This window comes from Micrasema longulum, unplaced genomic scaffold (assembly GCF_059751315.1).
Source record: "Micrasema longulum isolate JH-2025_06_02 unplaced genomic scaffold, ASM5975131v1 h1tg000245l, whole genome shotgun sequence".
Lineage (NCBI taxonomy): Eukaryota > Metazoa > Arthropoda > Insecta > Trichoptera > Brachycentridae > Micrasema > Micrasema longulum.
This window is the reverse complement of record NW_028277450.1, coordinates 69749-95083: the sequence shown is the minus strand read 5'-3', so window position 1 is coordinate 95083 and position 25335 is coordinate 69749. Positions and strand designations below refer to the sequence as shown.

Genomic DNA, 25335 nt, shown 5'->3' with positions numbered 1-25335 from the left:
TAATTGGGGTATTACTTGCAAACCCGGCAAAAACCAAAATCTAAAAAAAATGAGGTTTTAATTGAAACTTATTCAGAATACTATTTTTTACAATAATTATAACATTGTCAGTTAAAAATTCGCCTTTATTTATAAGAACTTGATATTTAAATAATCGGGGTGGTTGTAAACATGGCAACCTCTACTTGAGTATGGTAAAGTTGGAATGTATAAAATTAAATTTATTTTGTCATTACTATTTATTGATATTTCCATGCTTATATCATCACTGCTTACGTATAAAAAATTTACTGATTATCATAAAAAAATGAAGTTTTAAAAAAAAATTGAACTTAAGTATTGTATCAGTTTTTTGTGATTTGCTCAAAATAAAGAAAGATGGATTTTTGCCGGGTTTGCAAATAGTACCCTCAATTAAAACCAAAAAATCATTAAGTACTGTTTTATAAATATAATAATGATACTAGAGGTTTTTACCACTTTGAAAAAGTTCAACAGGTTTGTTCTAAAAGAACAATACCTTACACTTAATATATCAGTTATATGTAAATAACTACATAACATTTAAAACATTTATACCAACATTATATTAAATTTACTTAAACTCATTAAAATAGCATTATATCAACTCATTAATCAACCCGATTTTTTTTTTAAATGATCCTTAAGATACAAATTACTTTATTTAATTTACTTTCACATAATTTTGAATTATCTATCCTTACCTGTTTTGTATAAATACATTGAACTCCTTAATAAAGATACCAGTCTCGAAGATGTCGCGAAAGCGATGAAACCGGACACTGGACATTTCAAATTTTTGGGATGAAGTATCACTCGTCTTTTATTTATATAATAAATTACATTACATTTGGTCAAAGAAACTTTTTAAATTGAGGAAAAAGACCCATTTCTATCGACAACTGTTTTTAAATCCCGGGAAAGTTTCCGTCAGTTAAACTATTTATCTTGCTATTGTCATTGTCGACTTTTCAGACATTCGAGTTTCGGGGACCCCAACATCCGGGTAGGGGCTGGTGTACCCGGAAAGTCTTACTCCTGGAGAGAACAAGGTTACACTCACTGCAGCGCATCATGCTTAGGAGGAGTCCAGGTAAATATTACATTGTATTAAACATCATCAAATATTATATTTGTCACCGTATTCCGCATTCGCAAATGTAGCATTTGATGCGGATAAGAAACCAATAATAATTGCCTACCACATACTGCACCAGAGGAGAGGTTTGTAAGTCTCTTTGACTGTACCCATTAACAAATAAAATTTTGTTGTTTCCAAGTAGAAAACCTGTCCAAAGTCCTCTCGAATCTGTCAGCCTTGGCATATATTTTCAGAAAAAAAGATAATCTTCTCCCTCTTCGAAGTCTGTTGCAACTCAGGGAAAACATTTTTGAGAAGGGAATATGGAAGTCTAGGCATTTACATGGGTTAAAACCGTCTTGGCTGGTTCTGGTGGCCACTTTACACACTGTGTCACATTCACTATTCTGCCTCTATTTAAACATCCACATTTCCTCAACTCTTCCATTTGTTAACTTTTGTGAAGTAAAAGAACTGACACCTTTATCGTACGGGTGAGATTTATCCAGCTGAACCATTGCACCTACTAGGCAACGCCTGAATTTTTTTTTCAATGTTTTTACTTCCTATACAGGTTTGTTTGGGTCTAACAATGGTTTGAGTGTGTTTAAACGCGTTTTCCATTCTCAAAAATGCAATCAACACTATTTTCAGAAGTTGGCAATTATAGTTTATTGTATGAAAGCGGCCTGGCTGTTTTTAGTAGATCATAGAATTGACTATAAGGCATCCGATAACACGAACATCAAATTTTATCAAAATTGTGGACTTGCTGTTTTTTACATAACTACGTTCAATTTATCTTTGCATAAAATTAACATCTACGTAAACATACATGTGTAATAGGTTTGGAGCAAAAGTTCAATAAAATTCATATTTAAAACTGTCTGTTTTTTTATGCCTGTGTTTAAACGTGATATCTTTTTTCAGGAATTAATTGTAAATTGCGTCAGAGATGACACGCAAAAAATAGCCTCCCCATACATGTGCGCCCCCGAAACTAAACCAGAGAACAGAATCAGGACATGTAATGATCACCCCTGTCCACCGAGGTATTTATTTGTTTTAAAAACGTTTTTTGTGAGATATTCTGTAAATATTTATGTAAATGTGTATTTGGGTAATGTATGTAGTGAACATTTGGATTGAAAGCTTTTTTTGTTTTCGAATTCCAAAACTTTTACACAATAGTTTTAAAATCAAAGTCTTGCTGATTCGTAAGCAAATAACTCGTCAGCTGGTTCTCACATATTGCTTTGATTGTTTCATACTTAACTTACATTAATTATAATTTTATTTGAAAAAAGTTGCACAAGTTGCACACACACAAAAATGTTTATCGCAGGAGGCTAAACTAGCAGTTCACAACGGAGTTCTAGTTCCAACTCTAATGTATGGGAGCGAAGTATGGAATTGGAAAAATAATGATGAAAGTAGGTTGAATGCTGTCGAAATGCGATCCCTCGGGCGAATTTGTGGTAAAACGATGTATGATAGGTGCACAAATGTCGAGATCCGTGAAGTGTGTAAGGCTGAGACATGCATTATTGACAGAATCAAGAAAGGGGTGCTGTGTTGGTTTGGACATGTAGAGCGAATGGACAGCGAAAGAACGGCTAAAAGGGTCTACGATGCAAATGTTGATGGATGCAGAAAACGAGGAAGACCGAGAAAGACATGGCACGATCAAGTCCATCAAATACTTGAACATGGACATGTCAAAAGTAGGAATAATCGGCGTGCGTGCATGAGAAGATGTATGAATGTAGAGGAAGCGAGGTCTGCATGCCAAGATAGAGTGTTATGGCGTTCTTTCCTCTCTGCCTACCCCTACGGGGAAACGGCGTGATAGTTTGTTGTTGTTGTTGTTGCACATTATACCATATTATATATTTTATTACAAATTAAAACCATCATGAATTCATATTTTAGGAATACTGTATTGCAGTGTCTTTTTGCCATATTTATCATAAGATATTATATAAGGAACATACTAGTAAAGCTGGTATTGTAATCATTTACTTATTTGTGTTTATACTCGGAGTGCGACGCATGCTGACAAATTAAGTTGTTCTAAAGTGGAACTCTAACTGATAATTCATTTACATGTTTATATATAAATGATATTGAAATATTTTGTACCTTTTATTGAATTTTGCAAAGTTTAAATAAAACTTTTATAAGTTTCGCTTAATAACCCCAGAAAGTTATATCATATCGTATAATTGATTATGAGAGAGATAAATAAGTATTTTGGATGTTTGTAGCACTAACTTTGCACCTCAGTGTTATATTTTAAAGGAATAAATCAATATACTTTGTTTTGTGAACCACTTTTTTACTGTGACAACTGATTCGGGGCTATACAATAACTAAATATGCATACGTTAAAGAAACAGTGAACAGTAAATATATTTTTTTTCGTTAAATTGCCGAGCTGTTTTTAAACAGTGTTAAAAAAAGAGATTCCGGTATAGATAATATTTTTATATACTGCAACATTTATTTTTTTGTGTATTTTATGTTTCCAAAAGAGAGTATTTTTTAATCTAATTTTGGATAAAAATGTAAGATTATGTATAAGTGCGAAGAATATGGGCATGTACTTGTAATTCTCTTAGACTGAACGGTTTGGGTAGGTAGGAAGAAATTGCCCTAAGGCAATATGGCCGCCCTTATATGTTAAATAAATAAATATTTTACAACTTCAACGTTGACGTTTTTCTATTTTAGGTGGAACTTCTCAGATTTCTCCCCGTGCACAAAATCTTGTGGAATTGGAATACAGACGAGAGAAGTTAGCTGCATACACGAGGTTGGTTTTTGGAGATTTTTTTTAATACTGTAGAACCCTTGCCATTGAATACTTATTCTCAATCACTGTTTTATTTAGACCACATTACAACCGAAAAGGAAAACATTTAAGAGACATAAATAAAGAAGACTAGGCATTTGTCATTTCCAGCCATCAGAACAATTGTTCCAATACATGAAGGTGCCGGATATGAGACAACTGTACCTAAAAGTAGAGAGATCTCAGTAAGAACTCTCCTTTGTTGCAACGAGAGTGTTTAATATTTCGAAAGAGCGTTTTAATTTTCCCTTCCCGGTGATGTGTAGCTAGTAAACATTACATCTAATAACTTTTATATCTCCATTAATATAATAAACAAGCCGACCCGACAGACGTTGTCCTGCCCGAACGCTAGCGTGCCTGCTATTAGCTGGTTGAACAAACATTTTTTTCGTAATTAATTACATACGTTATTTATTTTGGACTTTTTTAAGCTATTTATTTATTTGTAATAGGGGTTTGTTTTTTGTTTTATCTTCACGTGTGATTGGCTAAGAGGCCTCATCGTGCTCAAATCAAAATCGTGCAAAAATCACTATTCTAGTTCCACAATCTATGGAGAGAATACGTAAATGCGTGTTGATTAAGAAAAGTCAGACAGCGTTATACCCTGAGCCTTCTAAAATTATGACACTCAACTCATGCCCAACGCGAATTTAGTCATTCTTTAATCGCCAGCCGTGTTTTGACTTGAGCTTGACATTTCATTCGAAACCAAAATAAATAACGAATATGACAAAATAATCAATCAACATAAGTGCTGGTCTGAGGGTATATAATTTATTATGACACAATAGTTTTAATGAAAAGTCGATAATTTAACATTACATATCACTAATACGAGCTCTAAAAACTATTTTGTTCGGGTGTTTTTCAAGTACGTATATGTTTTGTATATTCTTTAGGTCATTAGAAAGTGAAATGTGGAACTTTATTGCTGTATAAACAAAACAGTTTTTTTTTTATGTTAGTTCTATGTTGTTCACAAGTTATATTATTTGATGCTCTTATATTTTTTATTTGTATATTGCAGTTAAAATTTAATTTAATATTTGTCTTAAAATGAAAATAAAAATGCTTGATTGTGTCGTGAAAGCGTGCAAAAACTATTCGAACTAAAGGAAAAAGACTTTAAATTTAAAATAAAGTACTTAGGTACTTGTTATAAATGATGGGTTGATATTTTCGGTATTCCTTCGTCATACATTTACGTATCGGTATTTTTTATTTTTTTATTTAATAATTCATGCTTATTGGGAACATTAAAAGCGTTTTGTCAAAAATCGAAGATATCACCAAGACAATAGAAAGTTTACCAATGTGTCGTATGTTGCGATCGTAGTTAAAGAGTAATCTTAATATATAATTGTCTCGTGCACTCTTTACGTCTCCCTCTCGATAAAACGGGTATATTTGGGAGCGAAAGAGACAATTTTTATGCGTCACATGCGCAAATAGAAAAGTTTTTTATACTTCTCCCAGAAGCTCGTAAGCTGCGTTACCCGGCTTTCGTTGGGGGCGGTTCTTTTGCTCGCACTGAGAGCATGACATAATGTTTTTTTTTTCATCTTTTTAGCAATTAGATTTAAAATATAATCACTTTTTACTTCAACTATAAATAATTGAAGCAATTGCCGATAAATATTACACTTTTACGATTTAAAATCTCTCATTTTTTGCGTGTGTAGTAACTACACAGCACCGTAACCCGCGGAAGTTTTTAGGACAGTAAGGGAAAGGTTAAGCTTTCAGGGACAAAAACTATTTTCAAGATAGGAGTTAAGGACTAGATTTTTCTAAGTGGGAGGGATTTGAGTGAGAAAGTCCTTGATGATTGTTCGAATACCTGACCACCTTTTTTTTAAATTTATGTTAACCAAAAGTTTGCGGTTTACCATTTATATGGGCCATATATATTTTAATATATGTATTTTTTTAAATTATTAAATCTGTAAAATGATAAACCATAGGACTAAAATAAAGGCTTAGCGGGCTACTTTTTTTTAAATATAAAAACTGCCACGACAGGTCACAGACCCTAATGTAACGCCTATACTTCCATATTTCCTTCGCTAAAATTTTCTCTTCGCTGTTGTAATATGTTAATTTTAATAATTCCTAAGGGGGTGAAATCCAATCTTTTGTTTACAAACTCAAAATATTGTATATCACTGTTTTGTTGATTCTAGGTAACAAGAGGCGGCGGTAATACTGTAATAGTTCCAAACAACATGTGTCCGCAACCCTCTCCTCCAGATAGGCAGTACTGTAACGTCCTGGATTGCCCAGTTCGGTGGCACACAACCCCTTGGTCAAAATGCACCAAACCTTGTGGGAGCGGAGTGAAGGAGAGAAAGGTGGGAAACATTATGATTAAAGCTTTTCATTTTATTTTGTACCACAAGAAACTCAGCCCATATCGAACCTTGGACTCCTCTCATCCTACTTCTTCTGTCATCCACTGCAACCCTATAGTTAAATACTTCTAGTAGTTGGGATGCCATTTTCTTATTGCATCCTCGGTCTACTGATATTTGTTCTGCCTCTTAGATGCACGTCTAAGACTCTTTTTGGTACTCGTGATGATGGCATTTTCTGCATATGTCCAGTTCATCTCAGCCTGTTTAGTCTGACGTTGTACAGCTTGACGTTACATCTAATTCTTCCAAAGTAATTAGTAAACTGAATTCACAATTAGCGGTGGTTTTAATATGGTCTTGACAACAGAGTATATGCTATTGAAGGATTGAATATAGTTTTTACTCCTCTTTTAAAAAAAATTCTTATCCTGTCAACTTTTTAAAGTAAACTCTCTACTTATTTTTATTCTCAGTGTTGGGGGCCAGTGTTATGCAAGTTCCTGACGTCACTGCAACCTATGAAAATCTATTGTGACGGATCTCCATGAATAGTTTTCGCCCTCCAAGCCCAGGAGTGGTATTTTAAATGCATTTTCAACGCGTGTTTACGTAATAAATAAACGCTAACGGAGCGATTTCTTCGCGCGCAATTCCGTCCAAAATACCTGCCCAAGTATATAAAGAGCCTAGCTACTGTGTGGAAGGCAAGAATTAACATTTTGCTAAATCTTCCCTTCCAAACCAGGATCCGTAAAGTATCGGGCCATTAGGTGGGGGCGAGTTCTATAACATCCTCAGGTTTACCCAGTAGTCTCACGAGGGTGAGACTCTTCTTATGATGTAAAGCATCACATTCACATATAATGTGTATAGTCGTTTTCTCATCAGCACTGCAAAACTGTACTCTATATTTAAGAATTTTTTTGTGAGAATAGAGTTAAGTTTTTTTGTTTTGACAGCACCTCCCCAGCTGACTATTCAAAATCAGTTTATACCACAACATTTGTCGTATGCGCAGGTGGAATGCAAGCAAGTAATGGCCCAGTCCCACGTCATAGAACGTCCGGAGTCCATGTGTCCCTCCAGCAAACCCCCGGCCAGTAAGGCCTGCCATACAAAGGGCTGTTCGCAGGACTCCTCCTCGCCTACCATCATCACCTCCGATACCACCTACATCCAGCACGACCCCAAGAGGAAGAAGGTATGTATCCAAAACACCTACATAGGACAAAGTATTTGAATACAGTTTTTTTGTCACTTTCTCGCAGATGTACGTCGAACAGATTATGTCTGACTAAAATTGCTCAAATTGAAGTCTAATATAAAAGAGAATTCTCTTTCACTTCGGTCAGTTTGAGAGCAATCTAGGTGTTTTATTCGATTTTAATATAAAGATTATTTAAACTCACAATTTAAATTAGTTTACAAGCTTCATAATAAAAGGAATGGCAAAAATATTTTTTTATTTGTTTATTTTTCGATACCTACATATATTATTCACATATAAATATAATAACAAAAATAGACTTTAGAAAAATACATCTTAAAATTAAGCCATAACATAAATTGGAAAAAAATGCCCACAAAGACTTCAGCATCTGAGCGTGGGCCATTCCTTTTTTAATTAATTATAAGTGTATAGCGTATAAAAATGGTATGACATGACCGTAAAAAGAAAAGAAAAGAAAAAAAAAAAAACTAATTGACAAGATTTATTTGCAGTATGCATTTTTTTTTTTTTTTTTAAATGTGTCTATTTGTTCTTTCCGTACTAATCCAAGACCTCAAACCTACTTTAAACTGTACCAGCGATGTAATGTTTTGTAGTTCCTTAGTTAGAAGATTGAAGGATCTTGGGCCAACGTGTAAGGAGTGCCTCTGTGCGAACTTTGTTCTGCATTCTGGAACTGACAGTACACTATCGGATCTATTGCTAATACGATTAACTAAACGATTCCTTATTCAAGTAAACATATTTCAGGCACTGAAATAAATATAATGTTCTAAAACTAAAGAGTCCACTCTCTACGTATAATTCATTACTAGGAAATAGTCTTTTTTTTGTAAATTATTTTAATTATATTTTTCTATGCAATTTTTATTAAGCGACTATGCGCGTCCAAGACGCCTCCCCACCCTATAATACCATATGAAAAAATATTGAAAAAATTCAATGTATTAAAGTATGTCAAGCGTAGATGAGAAAAAATAAAGAATAACAAATATATCAAGTAATCAACAATATTTTGAGTTTGTCCAAATTTTTTGTAGACAAGAACTGGATTCAACTCCCTGGGGAGCTGTTTATATTAACATATTACAAAATAGATGAAGAACATTTAAGAGAAGGTAATATAATAATAGAATGGTGAATGTTACACAGTGTGTAAAGTGGCCACTTAAACCAGCCATTGACAGGTCATAAGCCCTGTAGATGCCTAGACTTCCATATTACCTTCTCTTAAATGTTCTTCATCTCTTTTATAATATGTTAATATCAAGTAATCTTTCAATGTGAATGTTACACAGTGTGTAAAGTGGCCACTTAAACCAGGTAACGACAGGTCATAAGCCCATTAAATGCCTAGACTTCCATATTCTCTTAACTAAATGTTCTTTATCCCTGTTGAAATTTGTTAATCTAAATGACTCTCTTGGGTGTGAAATCCAGTCTTTCGTCTAATAACATTTGGACAAACTCAATATATTGTAATAAAATAACTTGGTTTTAAACGATTTTTTTTTCCACCGACCAGTTTCAAGACTAAACAAGCTTCTTCCTTAAAGTATACCTTATTAGTTAAATGGATCGTGAGAAAGAAGTTTGTTTGGTTTTAAAACCGGTCGGTGGATAAAAGCATTAAAAAAATATCGGTTAAAAACAAAGTTGTTTTATTTATTTTATTATAATCAACAACCACAAAGTTGGTGCTTCAAATATAAAATTTATATTAAAATATTGTAATTTACCGATCCGTTTTTTTTCAGGTTACTTTAAAAATCGGCGGTTCGGCCACGGTTTTTTATGGAACTCAAGTAAAAATAAAATGTCCCGTGAAGAAATTTAATCGGACGAAGATTCTGTGGGCAAAGGACCGAGTTTACTTGACGAAATCGAAAAAGTTCGCCATTTCCAAGAAGGTCTGTTGTGATTACATAATATTATCCTTTCTGTTATGTCCCGCCGTAAAAGACCTATAAACTTTACCATTATGTATCGTGTTCCCAAATTGCTTTGTCTTTAAATGTGACCAGCCACATGTATAAAACATTTCTCGAGGTAAGGTGAAGGCCAGTTTCACACCACGGCAAAATCCACCCGGCCCGTTAAAAAACATGGGGTTGATCGTCTTTCATCGCATAATAATTAACTATTTAAAAAAAATATTATTATTTTTTGTGTTTTTTTACAATATACATAAGAGATAAAACAGAGTTTTCAAAAAATAAAGGATAATTACGTAGCAGTGAAATATATATTAATGAAATACAAATTGACAGTAAAAATAGAAAACAAAAAATCCCATAAAGGCATGGCCTGTTTGTAGGTATAATATAAATATTTATGAAATTTTTCTCCTTTAATAAATAGACCGTTATAATATTTTTGTGTAATATAAAAGGGAGAAAAAAAAATTCTTTAAAAGATTATACGAGTAAGGTATTTTTTTAAATTTATAGTAATTAAATTATAAAACAATTATGGACAGACTAAATCATGATCTTAATAATGTATCACTGTTGCTAAAAATTAATAAATTAAAATTAAATGTTAACAAAACTAAATATATGAATATAGGAAACAAAAGAATAGACATTACACCATCAATTGTAATAGAAAATGACAAACTTAATGAAGTCACTGAAATTAAATATTTTGGTGTAAATATTGGATTCAAAACTTACATTTCACCAAAACGCTAAGATGGTAATAAATAAGATTGCAAAAAAATATCAATTTTGGGAAGGATCAGAAGATTTATTGATAAGGACTCTTGCAAAACTATTTACACAGCAATTATTGAACCACACGTGAACTACTGTAGTAGCATTTTATTTTTATCAAACAAAGAAAACATAGATAAACTAACTGTATTACAAAATAAAGCCTTTAGAATCATTTTGAAAAAAAACAGATACACGAGGGTAAAGTCGATGGTAAATGAAATGAAATTATTAACATATAAACAAAGAATATTTTACAATACGATAATATTTGTTCATAAAATTATAAACTCTAATAAAAAAACAGAATTTTGGAAAAAAATTGATCGGAACCAGCATGAACACGATCACAATACTAGAGAAAAGAACAAAATTAGACTTTCATTCAGGAAAAAGGCAGTCACAAAATTCAATTTTATTTAAAGTAATTAAAAAGTATTACGAAATGGAAAAAAATATTTATGAAGAAAAAAACATATCAAAATTTAAAATAATTGTCGAGACATATGTGATAAACAACTTATAAATTAAATATATTTGCAATGTTATTATTAGAACACACATAACAATATGTATGATATGTGTGCCCTTCTTTAAGATTTAAATAAATAAATAAAATAAATTAAAAAAGAAAATAAATAATATTTAAAAAAACGTAAACATATTCCTTATTATTGAAGGGCAACAAAATATATCATAGGAAAAAAGAGTAAGTATCTTTAGTTTGAATCCAGGATAGTGCGTATTTTTTTAAAGAAGGAAAAAATTTCAAGTTTGGGATCAATGAAATATTATCAGTAAAAAAAGAATTTAAAATTTTTGGGCCTATAAAATATGCATGTCATGTCATTACAATTTGGTATTTCTAACACACGATTCCTTCTTTGACTTGTTCTATTTGAATTACTTGTAAATACATTTTGGTTCATTAAACTAATTAAATTTTAACTACAACATATATATAATAAATACAAGAGCATCAAATGATTTAACTGGCGAACAACCTAGGACCAACAGAAAAAGAAACAGTTTTTTGTAAACAGCAATAAATTTTTACAATTCACTTTCTAATGATCTAAAAAATATACAATACATATACGTACTTAAAAAATACCTAAATAAAATAGTTCTTACAGCCCGTGTGACAAGTGATATGTGATGTTATTTTATCGAATTTTTATTTAAACTATTGTGTTATTATATATAATATCCCCTCATACCAGCACTTTTGCTGATTGGGAATATTTCGTACAAATAAAATATGTAATATAATGTAATATGCAAAGTTTATAAACCTTGTATTTTGTCATAAATAAATAAACATAAAATATTTTATTTATTAATTGGCACGAAAACGCACGAGCCAGGTCACCAAGACGTCGACCAAACTAATAAAATTAAATACGATTTAATATAATAAACCTCAAATTAGAATTTTTACTAAAAATCTTGTATGTAATATATTTATGTGTTCTTTATACTAATAGAAGCCCGTATAAGCGACTCAAATTAGAAACACCGCCCTCATATACTTTCAAATCTCATATTTCTTCTACAGAAGTATGTTTATTTTGCTTTATTTGCTCTTAAAATATTAACTCATAATCGTGTTCATTTTCTATCTCAATAGACTTTAAGCCCTTCTTTGCAACTTAATAATAATGAAATAATCAAGAAATAGAAGCACCTACGCTTTTGATAAATGTTAAGGGAAAAAACTTATCCGATATTCAAAAAAAATATTTTCAGCATATTTTTCTAGTAAGGTAAATATTTCAAGAAATGCGAAAATACATATTCAAATTCTAAAATTGATTTAGGAAAAAAACGGTATTCAATTTTCAAGTTTTTTTAACCGTTCTCAACTGTCCATTCGCTCTACATGTCTAAACCAACGCAGAACTCCTTTCTGGACTTTGCCGATAATGATGACCACTTATTCGCCTGGGAGTTTGCATTTCAACAGCATTCACCCTGCCTTGCATGCCAAAAGTGATAAAAACTTACATTTTAAATTTTACGAACCAACACTATTATTTTAACAATTCTTTTTGTTTTAATCACGTGTTAGAATACAATTTTATTCCAATATTTTGGACTAGATTGACTCTCGCCATTTCATTGATTCAATTTCTAGCCTTATTTGTGGATTTTTTTATGTATATGTAAATATTATCTTATATTTCCTTGGATAAAATGATTGCTAACGTTAAAGATACCTGATGAGACACCAATATAAAAAGACGAAAAATAGGTCTATTTATACAGTTCATAAATGATCTTTGGCATACGTGAACTACACGACATACAAATTTTAAAAAATAACATAAATTTGTCATTTTTGTGTTTCAGGGAGCTCTTCGCATCCAAGAACTCAAGTTACAAGATGCCGGAAGGTATTCTTGTGAAGCTGGAAAGTCTACAGCAGACTTGAACCTCACTGTCAAACCAAGACCTGGAGAATTTCCCAGCTCTGAAGAAATAGAAAGGCAGAAATCCAGCATGGTGGAGGACCCAAACGACTCTTTCGATAGGTGTTTGTCACTTATTAAATTTTGAACAATCTTTGCAATTCCTCATCATTGCGATATCATCATTCCCTTTTTCGAACCCAGTCGTATGTAGGGCACTGCATTTATAAACCAAACGCAGTGTATTTTAACCATGTTTTATATTAAGATGAGGCAAGTAGTCATAAGATTTCTCAAATATATTGCACTTTAAATAACATTAAAATCAGTATTTCCCGGCCCTGCCAAAAATCAATCCCCGGACCTCAAGAATAGAAGGCAAAGATGCTTACTTTACGAGACGAACTAATCTTTACTCGGTTTCCTGTTTTAGAATTTTAACCGGAGAGTAGCCATCGAGTGGAAAACACTCGTCCAAGGCTCTGTTTTTTTTCTCACACTTAACTGTATTCTTCATCCGCCTGAACACGGAGACACCATTGCATTCAACAACGTATTCAAACAATATTTTGAGTTTGTCCAAATTTTTGTAGACAAGGACTGGATTCAACTTAGGAGTTGCTAGAGTTGAGGGAGCTGTTTACATTAACATATTACAACATAGATGAAGAACATTTAAGAGAAGGTAATATAGAAGTCTAGGCATCTACAGGGCTTATGACCTGTCAATGGCTGGTTTGAGTGGCAACTTTACACACTGAGTAACATTTACCATTTTGCCCATATTTAAACATCTATATTCTTTTAATTCTTTCATATGTTGATGTTTGTGAAGTTAAAGAGCTGAAACCTTTATTTATGCGGGTGAGATTCGTGTAATTGAATTATTTCACCTACATACTAGGCAACGCCTGAAAACGTTATTTTTTCAATTTCTATTCTTCTTCGTGGACCAGGTGGATTTATCAACATGTAGGTATAATAATTCAATTACACGATCTCACCCGCATAAATAAAGGTTTCAGCTCTTTAACTTCACAAACATCAACAAATGAAAGAATTGAAGGAATATAGATGTTAAAATATGGACAGAATGGTGAATGTTACACAGTTTGTAAAGTGACTGCTTAAACCAACTAATGACAGGTCATAAGCCCTGTAGATGCCTAGACTTCTATACTACCTTCTCTAAAGCGTTCTTCATCTTTGTTGTAATATGTTAGCGTATTTAAACTCACTTTATACATGGTTGATTTTCCTAAGCTATCTTTTGTCTTAGCGACGCATTTTTCTAATGCAAAACATTAGCAACTGCAAATTTTTCAAAAAGTCGAACTATCGACTTTTTCCTTCAGCGTACAATTTCTTTTAAACTGCGACGCAATAAAAAAACGCATGCGTTCAAAGTTTCTCACAAGTATAAAAATAGTAAAAAGATAAACCGTTTGGGCTATCCGATCATTACATACAACATGTTTAAAGCGTTGATTATCCTCTCGTCTGATTTGTCTTTGAGATCCCCGATCTTTTTACCGGTTTTTTCATGGAAATGATCAGGGTCGACGGAACATCTTGCTCATATTTCCGAATGTATTCCAAAGACTATCATCCGGTCTTTTGATAGATGCAACAAAGCTACGTCAATAGAATTCAAAAATTCGTAAAAATCCACAATGATGGGTATTTTGTTTGTTTCTTGCCATCAATTGCACAATATCCGTTATAACTTAAACATATGTATTACACGATGTATTTTTCCACCAGACTAACGGTAAAATTTAAATTACCCGTTTGATTATCTCTGTTTTTTTGCCGTAGATTATTTTAAGTCGTACTCCTGCTCTCAAAGACACTGCCAGTTCAACCATTTGATGAACCGTATGGTAAGATGCTCTAAATACATAATGGATTCTTGAGTTTCAGGAACGACGCTCGATACCGCCCCTTTGTAGGGAGTGAGGATCAGTCTCACGAACAAAGACCGGGATCTGATCAGATGACAGTCTACAAACAGAGGGAAAGGACGAGAGAGAAGGAGAGAGAACAGAGGGAAAAAGAAAGAGAAAGGGATAGAGATAGGGAGGTAAGAAGAAGTACACAATCGACGACTGAGATAATCAGTTATTGCTTTGTTCAGATTAAATTTTTAAATGTGTCAATGTTGCTCTTAACCAAAACAACTGTCTTTCAGAGTCATACTACCTCACAGATGCCAATGAGATATAACCCGCAACCTGACGATGATTATAGTGATAAAGATATTGGATCTGGTCATCATGTGGTAAGTTCAAATTATTATGTTGTTTTTTTAAAAAACATGAAATTCTTAGAATGTCTTTAATTTATTGTGGAGTACAAATTAACAGTAAATGTGGTGACGATTCTTATTATGTGTTAACGGAAACTAACAATTTTTGTGAGTATCTAAAACGTATTTTGATTTGTATGAATTTGGTATGTTCTAATCATTGCATATGTTTTTGCTCTACTAACACTGTAAAATTTGTTTTTCAATTTTCCAATCAATTATTTACCGAATTATGTCAAACCTAGAATTTCAGATTGATTTTTATAATATATAATTATGAATGAAATCATATTGTACTCTGATTTTCTACAATTTGCTTGTCATCAAGACTTCAGCACAAGCAATTAAAATTCTTTTTTGTTCCTTTTGCAAAAAATCTGATATTTATTTTAGTTTATTAGAAAAAAATAATAACCATAATATATTTGATTAATTTTTAATAAGTTTAGTTTTAAGTAGTTTAATCATTGATTGAAACAAAACCAATGTGTGTATGTTAGAAAAACGAATGAGTAATTTTGTTAACATTTATATTTATGCTTATACTAAATTAAAAAATCCTGTATCAATGGACGCTTACGCACTAAAGGATGACGCTGTACCTTCGCAAATGTCTGTCGCTGGAGACATTCAAGAAACTGATCAACCAAGCTCAGCAGCCAGACCGATGCCACATTTTCTAAGACTTATCTCCAATCTTCAGGTGAGGAGGGTCTTTAACAGAAACCTTGCACGGGATTATCAGATAAAAGCAAACACCACTCTGTAAATAAAATCTTATGCCGGGGACTCCTTGGAATTTTCCACTCACCAATATTGATATCTGTAGTTTGATAAAAATGTATTAATTCAAATAAAAATGATGATTTAATATTAATTTTAAAAGCGTGGATAAATTGTGTGTTTTTTAAACTAATATACAGGTGTACCTCAGGGATTCAACTTACACCCTCAACTAATTTTTTTTTTTTATATTTAGTAGATCTGTTTACAATGTTATTTTATCGTGTTTATTATTATCTTTATTTCTGTTAAATGTGCTACATTGGAAAACTTTATGAGAATTACCATTTTATTTTGTTTGATGTATAATTATATTAAAGCAAGCACTGTTATGTCTGTGATAGAAAATATTGTAATGATGATGTTTTATATTTGTAATTTCATTTTTTCCTCTCAAATGCCTGGATTGATTTTAATGCACCTATTTATTATAGGTAATTAATGTACACATTTTTTGTATATTTTAGCATGGCATTTTGATAAATATTATTTATTTAAAAACTTGACCAAAAATTAGATTTATATTGTAATTGAAAAGTGTATCGCTGCTTTATTTTTTTACTTATTTTATTTGTTATCTGCATGTTTTTATTGTGTTGGAATAACCGCATTAAATATGTTACGTTATGGCTTTTGCATGGAAAAAGACTAACAAATATGTACTCACACAAAAAAATGTACTTTTAGAAACTATTTTAATATATTTATTAAAAAAAATCTATTGTTAAAGAACATTATTAGTATTATTGTTCATTATTTTATCTGACTTTATTTTAAAAAAATAAAAATTTAATACTTTTTTTTTCAGATGCTTTGGCCTTTTCAGACTTTCAGTAACTCACGTGGTCATCGCATGATTAGCGATATCAATATTCTTACGGAAAATCGTTCAGAAGAATCTCTAGGAACCAGTACGTCTTCAAATACCATTAAAGGCAAAGAAAACTCTTCTACTGAGTTTGATGAAGAAAAAACTTCTGATAATGACTATACTGAAGATACAAAGACTACTCTTGTTGACAGACAACTGACAAGTCATGAAGCAGGTCTTGAGTTTAGAAAGAGCCTCGGAGATAAACAAGGATTGAGTACTAAAGAGTTTAATAATTTCGGCTCCAATACTGTGAGACAAGGAGATTATGAAAAGAGTACAGTTCGCATAACAAATGGAGTTGACGATGACACAAATTCAGTTTCAGATGGTCATTTGTCAACAGTAGATGGAAAAACTACTGGATTTAGGTAAGACTTTGTTTGTGGTATGTTTTGCATACAACAAACGAGCACTTAATTTCTTTTTGTTGTTCCATCAATGTTTTTACTTTCATCCTATTTTTAATTTTTTTATACCATACAACAGAAGGAGAAAATGTCGCCGTTTTAAAAATAGTAGTTTTTAACAATATTTTGCGTTTGTCCAAATTTTTGGACTGGAGATTCAACTCGCTGGGGAGCCACTTAAACCAGCCAATGATATATCATAAGCCCTGGAGATGCCCAGACTTTTATATTACCTTATTTTGAATGTTCTTCATTTCAATTGTTATATGTTAATATTAACTCCAGTCCTTGTCTACAAAAATTTGGAAAAACTCAAATTATTGTTTATAAACCCACCTGGTCCATGACGTATAGAAATTGAAAAATAACATTTTCAGGCGTTGCCTAGTATGTAGGTGAAATAATTCAGTTAGATGAATCTCACCCGCAAACATAAAGGTTTCAGCTCTTCAACTTCGCAAAAATCAACACATGGAAGAATTGAAGGAATATATTTGTTCAAATATGGGCAGAATGGTGAATGTTACAGTGTGTTAAGTGGCCGATCAAACCAGCCAATGACAGGTCACAAGCCATGTAGATGCCTAGACTTCTATATTACCTACCCTTAAATTTTCTTTATCTCTGTTGTAATATATTATTTTTATTTTTTTAAATCCATTTTGTTTTCAGGTTATCGACCATCAGTGATGAAGATAGCCTTGGGAGTATAACGGTTCTTGGTAAGGGCAAAGCTGAGAATGTAATGTTTGAATGGGCTATAACAGATTGGTCCAAATGCTCCGTAACATGCGGAGGAGGAGGTTTTCAGATGAGAGCTGCTCATTGCATGGTACGAATTGAACCAACACTTAGTGCATCTCAAATTTAAAAAGTGCTTTCTGTGAGTCTAAATATTTGTTTTGGTACAGGTCCGATTGGAAAACACGACACAAGACGTAGAATCTTCACTGTGTGAGGACGCCGGTCTGCCTTCTCCACTAACTATTCAGAAGTGTGGACAAGAAGAGTGTCCATCGTGGCTATCGAGAGACTGGTCTTCGTGCAGTACTGCACGTTGCTTTGATTGGAATACAGGTATATCATATATAAACATTTAAAGTTCAACCCGCACAAGAACGTCGCTGCGCTTCACGTCATTTACTAATCGCATTGCAGTTGCAGAAGTGCACAGAATTGCACAGCTCTGTTGTGATTTATTTCATCCAAAACTCTCTAGTGCGGTTCGACCTTAACTCTTCTATTATTTGTAGAGGTTGACCGTCGAAAAAGATCAAAAGAAAAAAAGGGTGCATCTACATGGCTGTTAGCAAAAATAAACTGTCATTAGGGCACTTTGTTAAATACGATTTTTTAATGAGATACGAGTATCATTATGTATCCTGTGTCCAAACTGATGGAAAATACAGTTTTGTGAGTGAAATTGAACCAAAATCTTGGACGAGTGTTTTTCTGTCGGTGGCTGCTTTTAGGTAAAAATTCCGAATAAGAAAATTAAGTAGAAATAAGTCTGCCTCGTTTTGACGTGGTCGACGCATTTGTCTGCCATTCTTCAGGTCCTGGCTTCGATTCCTGCTAGAGTAGATGTGAAATATTGATTTGAATGATGCTTTTAACTACAATATTTTTTTGTTCGTAGTCTGGCGCAGACTGCGTAAGACTTTACCTTCAAAAAGCTGCTGGCTGATTCTTACTGTTTTGTCGTATATTTTATTGATGCTAATAGTTTTATTTTTCAGCAATGCAAAGGCGAGAAGTAGAATGCGTCGGTGCCGAAGGAGTTGGCGTTCCTCCTTCTCTCTGTCCCCAAGAACAGCGCCCTCCACACAGGCAGGAGTGTTACAATGACAAGTGTAAAGGAGTTTGGAAGACAGACCACTGGTCAGAGGTAATAAACATAAATATTTAATGTTTATTTTGAACCAACGTACGCGTATTGTCATTCCTACCTTGTTTATTGTTGACAATACATTACACGCACTGCATTTTGTGGTTACCCACCGTGTTACATGGGACTCGTTGCACATTATTCATTCAATATGGACGAATCAAATTTTAAATTAAAATGCTTTATAAATAAAATGATAAATCATAAAGTTTTGAAACTTACTATACTTTTGAAAGTGCAATCAAATCATCATTACATTACTTATGAAAAATAATTTCAAAGAGGTTTTGAAAGTAGATTTTTTTTTTCATTATAATTATTCCTCTCACCAAGTTCTTTCCTTAACGCTTTTTTTACATTAATAAACGTTTTAAATTACATTTTGTTTATTTATGCACTCTTACACATGCACCATTATACATTCATTTCTTATTGATTATGTTTTACTAGATTAACGATTGATTTATTAAATTGGCTCTAGTATTGTAAAATTATTTCAACTTATTTTTAGGTAATAGCTCTAAAATTCCCGAATAAATCAAAAAATGAATAAAGCACTCGAAATGATCGTGCCTGGGCTTATAACTGCGATTACATCTCACAAGTCTAGTTCTTCTTTTCATGTTTTATTTGATAAAGCGCTCTATTAAAATATTATTAAATAGTATCCATACAAAAATCCATTGTAATTATTCACGATTTTTAAGAGACACACCGCGAAACTTAAGAGGAATATAAAAAAAAACGATTAAATACGTATTTGACCAACGAAGCGGCTCTAACACACGTGTATATAGTTATTCTGAAAACAGTAATTTATTTATTAAATGCAATGTTTATACAATGGGTACATTCAATATCATTTTCTTTTTATTTATGGATGTAGCCACTCTACTGGCCAATAGGCACGTTCCGCAGTGTCAGTGTATTTAACGAAACCATTTTTTTTATATTGTCTAATTATTTATTATATTTTTTGCCGACTTTTCAGACATTGTTACAGCGTCCATCATCACCTCAGATACTGTAACGTTGTCTGGAACATTGCCAAAAAAAAAAAAATGTATGTCTATAAGCATAAATCTAATTCTCGTAATTGTGAAGTGATGGTGAATGTCAGTTTATTCGTTTGTTACCCCTCTACCGGCCATTATGTAATAGTTAATACAGCTTGCCCACCACATACCGCACACCGCATCTGAGGACATAAGTCTCCTTGGCGGTGCCCACATACAGGGAAAATTTGCTTGTTGTCAAACGAGAAAAGCTGCCCGAAGGAGCTCTCTGAAATCTGGTAGCCTTAGCATCTTTGTGCTTAAAGAAAGTAATCCAGAAGTACATAATATGTACTTCATTGGGGTTGGAACTGGGATTAAATTGATTGGACATGATCAATTCGCCGAAATGATTACAAAACTTTTTTAAAGTCTTGAAATTATTTTTGGAAACCACCAGATCTGTATATCCGACAGAACCTATAACAGGGCCACAGATAGTAGCAAGAAACTCCATTCGGTAATCATAGAGAATGAGAATGAGAAAGAGACAAGACCACAGGATGTGTTGAGAAGATTGGTTAGGATATCCGCAGCAGCACGAAGGGGACTTAACAATATTAAAAACAAATCATTTTTTATTGAATTTACCATGACTTGATAAAAACTGCGTAGTCCAGTGATCGGGGATAACCCAAGAAGATTCTAAGCGCTGACGGATTAAAAGAAAAAAAATAAAGGTAACCCCCCCTGAAGGGTAAGATTCCTATCGCGATTGCCAAGCATCAAGAAGAGTATTTAAAGTTTTTTTTATGTTCGATTGAGGCATTTTTTCAGTTGGGAGTAGACGAACGCCTCCAATAACAGAAGAAAGCCTTCTTTTTAGGTGGAAATTTGCAATACAGAGCAACTTTTTCACGTTTTTTTGTCTGTTTCAAAGACATCCACAAATCCATTTAATTCCCAGAATTGCCCTATTTCAGACATGAACCATCGACCTTTTCCAAATCTGGCATCATCCTAGTCAAGACCTGGTATCTACTAATCATGAAACCTATGAAACCCATCTATAGCATAGTTCTTTTATGTGTTTCAGTGCGGAGGACCTTGCGGAAAGCAAGGGGCCCGCTACAGGATCCTGCGCTGCGTGTGGTACGGGACGAGGAGGCCCGCCGGCAGCGCCTGTAGACACCGCCCTCGGCCAGCCGTGGTGAGGCCCTGCAACACCCAGCCTTGCCATCCAAACCAAAGTAGGAATAAAAACATTCGCAATATTTTTACTAATTTTACAGTCTTCATGAAAATAAACACGCGTACAGTCCATTCAATTATTTAATTTTCACAGAAGTAATCTTGTGCATCAAAAATGCTGTTGACATTGTACATGTTGAGATCATGGTTAAAAATTAAATTACATTCAAGTAAAATCAAAAATACATAAATTTACAAATTGATAAAATTATATCTAACAGATTTGAAACAATGTACTTACATAAACGAAGAAAAAAGTCAAATATAAAAAGTTAATTTTGGTGTACCACAAGGATCTATTTTGGGTCCACTGTTTCATACACATATTATCTTAATATATATAATAGCTTATAATTGTAAAATTTCAAAGGAAAATAATTATGTTTGCCGACTACAAAGCACTGTTTTTTAAAAATTGAACTGACGCATTACTAACACAGACATAAATAACGACCTAACTATGACCTAACGACCTAAACACAAGCCATCTTACACTACATAAAAAGGGTATATTTGACATTTTTAATCTAGAAAAAAATGCCATTATATAAATGTTTACATAAACAATGAACAATAAACGACTAACTGAGGTTTAGCATGATAAATACTTAGTTCCGACAATTGACATTGAAAATTTATTTCAATAATTTAATAAGAGAAATAGCAAAATTACCGATTCTTTTTTTTTATTCTAAAACTTTTTTCCGAAAATTTGAAAAATTGTAATGTATGAAGCCTATGTAAAATATAAAATATGTTATATGCAACAAATATGGGGAACAGCAAACCAAAATGATAAACAGACTACAACAGCAAAATAAAATATTCAAATTAATATATCACTTCTTTTATTTAACACCAACTTTAGTTGGTGTTCGATAAGTTCATTAGAACTTTAAAAAAAAACAAGAAAATAAAACTGATGTTTTTCAACAATGTTTGATTATGTCCAAATGCTTACAGACTGGCTGGATTTCCAACTAGAATCTTTCAAATTTATTCATAAATTAGCCACTGATGTAATTGTGGACAAAAATCTTAAACTTGAAAAAAATGGTAATAAACATGGACATAATACGAGAATATCAGAACAATGCCACATGCAACATTCTAACACGCGACAAAGACAACCAAGACAATAAATCCTAGATTGAAATTATACATTAAATAAACCAACAAAAAAAAATAAACAAAAGACTCGACAACCTCTTAAGATGTTTAAAATATTATAATTAACAGTAGAATATGAATTAAAAAAGAAAATAACATTGTTTAGTTAATGTATAAATCCGTAAGATTTAATGAATTAATTTTAAATAGACTAAACTTTTGAGTGCGTTATCTTTTTTTCATAAAAATCATTCAAATGTACATGCGTATACAAGAAAATAATGTTGAGTACTATTAGATTTTTAAACGTTTTAAGATTATATTAATGTATTATCCTGTTCAGATATCAAATCGAGGGGTTTTTTTGTAAATTTAAGTACGATTTATTGGGTGGAATTTTTGTAAAACCTTTGTTAGCAACCGTTTTTTTTTCAGCAAAAATGGGCCGGTGAGAAACGGGAGTCCTTGTTGACGGTCCGTTTATTATACTAGCCCATCCAACGGACAACGGTTCGATGTAAAAAAACGGTCGTTAACAACGGACCTCTTAGTTGAATATATGGATTTGTGTAATTTATCTACTGGCAACAATATTTATTTTTTATTTTTCAGAATCGGATTGCAAAGATTCTTCAAAATTCTGCCAAAACGTGCGAGCAATGAACATGTGTCGCGTCCAGAGGTACCAGCTTCAGTGCTGCCAGTCTTGTAAAAAGCATTAGTATTAAGTACCTACGTACCCGTGCATTTAGACGTGTGGCAACCCTGCACTATTAAATAATTATATGACGTATAGAAATGAATTCAATTCGAATGTGGCAACCTTTCAGTTGAATGTGAAATGTGTAATTTATTGCTTTTCATTTAAATTGTAAACGTTTTTGAAACATAACACCTAATGAATAGATGACGCAATAATGCGGGTTCTTTAAAAAATTAACTGGCAAAAATTTAAACTCAAAAGATCAATATCAATTAAACAATGTTTTAAGTATGTCCAAATGTTTGCAGACAGGCAGGATTTCCTCCCTAGAGAATTATTTGGGTCTAAATTTATTGAAAGAGAGAGGGAAAACTTTTTTGAGAATGGAATTTAGAAGTCTAGGCATCTACAGGGCTTGTGATCTGTCGTTGACTGGTTTAATTGGTTGTAACATTCTCAATTCTGCATATGTTTAAACATCCACATTTCTTCAACTCTTCCATCTGTTGACTTTTGTTCACAAAAGTCTCATCTGTTGCTTTTGGTCACTCTCTTACTTTTGTTCATAAATGTTTTTTTACTTCACTAAATTCAACAGATGGAAGAGTTGAGGACATGTGGATGTTTAAACATAGACAAAATGGTGAATGTTACACAGTGTGTAAAGTGGCTCCTAAATCAGCCAATGACAGGTAATGAGCCAAATAAATGCCTAGACTTCCATATTCCATTCTCAAACAAGTTTTTCCTCTCTGTTGCAACAAATTGAGATCAATATAAATTAACTCGAATCGAGAATAAAGAGTTTGATAAAAAAATACACTGAGTTTGTGCATTTAAAAAAAAAACTTATTCCTCAGTTATTGGCTGGTTAACATTGTTTTTTTCGAAGTAATGACCATTGGACCAGCGTTTATTTCGATCCTCAAAACATTAATGTAGCTTAGTCACAAATAACTATCGACTTGCTTAAAACATGCAAAGCATTTGAGCGATCACAATGAACAATAATGAACATGCTTAAGTTATTATTTACAACTCGTTAAAAATGGCCCCAAAAAATGTAATATTTGAGTTAATCATAATTGCAAAAAAAAAATATAATCAGTTTTAAGCTTCAGGTACCAGTCCAGGGACTATGAAATAATATCAACCATTTCGGGAATCGAACCCGAGACCTCTTGCATGGTCGGTAAACGCGCTGCTGACAAAATAACAGATTCATCATCATCATTCCATTTCCACACGTAATGGTGCATAGGGCACTGCATTGTTACACCAATACAGTAAAAAAAAATATATTAATAAATATATATATATATTTATTTTTTTTTCAAATTAGTTACACGAATTCGTTCCCATAGTTACTTAGTTTGTTTATTTATACCAGAGCAGCACTCAACAATTATGCATGTGCTACCAACAATAGGAAAATAATATTTTTTGTAGCATAAAAATGTTTGTATTTTATCGTTAAAATCAACATTCGTTTTTAGGGATCCCAACCAGATTTTTTTATAAGGTTCCTTATAATTTCGAAAATTATATTTCTAGTAACAGGATTTTGGGGAATACAATGAATTCCATGAAAAAAAAATTCTGTCCTGTAAATAAGAAGAGCTTCGCAATTGCGCCGCGAGGCGTAGTTTAACGTTTACAAAAAACAATATTTATATTTGAAAATTATTTGTTTTAAGCGTTGTTGATCACACATAAACAAATATTTACCAATTAAAAGTTACACAACCATTTTTGCATGTGTATCTGAAAGGTTTTTACAAGTTTTCGTGACGTAAGCAGGTATTTTGGTTTCGATTCTAAACATTGCGGTCGAAGAACGACTAAATACGCGTTAGGCAAGACTGAGCGTTTAGGCATGAGTTAAGTGTCATCGTTTTTCAGGACTCAGGGCATGTCTATATGTATTTATATGTTAATGAACCCCATTATAATTTTGACTTATTAAGAATTTTTAGGTTTTGTTTACAATTTTTTTGGAACGCAAAATGATTACAATTTAAATTGAAGACTAAAAGCACTTCAAGAATTTGTGAAATGCAATGCCATTCGAAAAAAATTACACATTATTGTCGAACATATTTTAATCAAGCTAATATTACATTTGACTACCTAAATAGTATATAATATGAATCGAAATGATTGTTATGCATAGTTATTTACCTAAAATATTTATCTGAAATATATTTTAAATGTTTTGTAATTACATTAAATTAGATAAAAAAAAGTTACCCATTTTTACCATGGGTTATTCTGATAGTTAGGTGTTGGTAAAATAAATATTTTGTATTGATAATGGCTTTGACCAATGTTGATAAAATATAAT

At 32.4% G+C, this 25335-nt stretch overlaps 1 protein-coding gene across 1 annotated transcript; it reads left to right on the top strand.

The window, feature by feature from the left end:
* Positions 1–996: 996 nt before the first annotated feature.
* Positions 997–24274, top strand: LOC148283355 (protein madd-4-like; the record flags this gene model as incomplete). The annotated part of the gene is made up of 16 exons (XM_088223651.1): positions 997–1114; positions 2033–2154; positions 3836–3917; positions 6146–6313; positions 7335–7517; positions 9305–9457; positions 12614–12795; positions 14596–14755; positions 14864–14953; positions 15570–15683; positions 16572–17005; positions 17717–17876; positions 17956–18121; positions 18784–18932; positions 21024–21177; positions 22901–24274. Coding segments are annotated over 16 exons (2545 nt in total), but the record flags the coding sequence as incomplete, so codon positions are not given.
* Positions 24275–25335: the final 1061 nt, after the last annotated feature.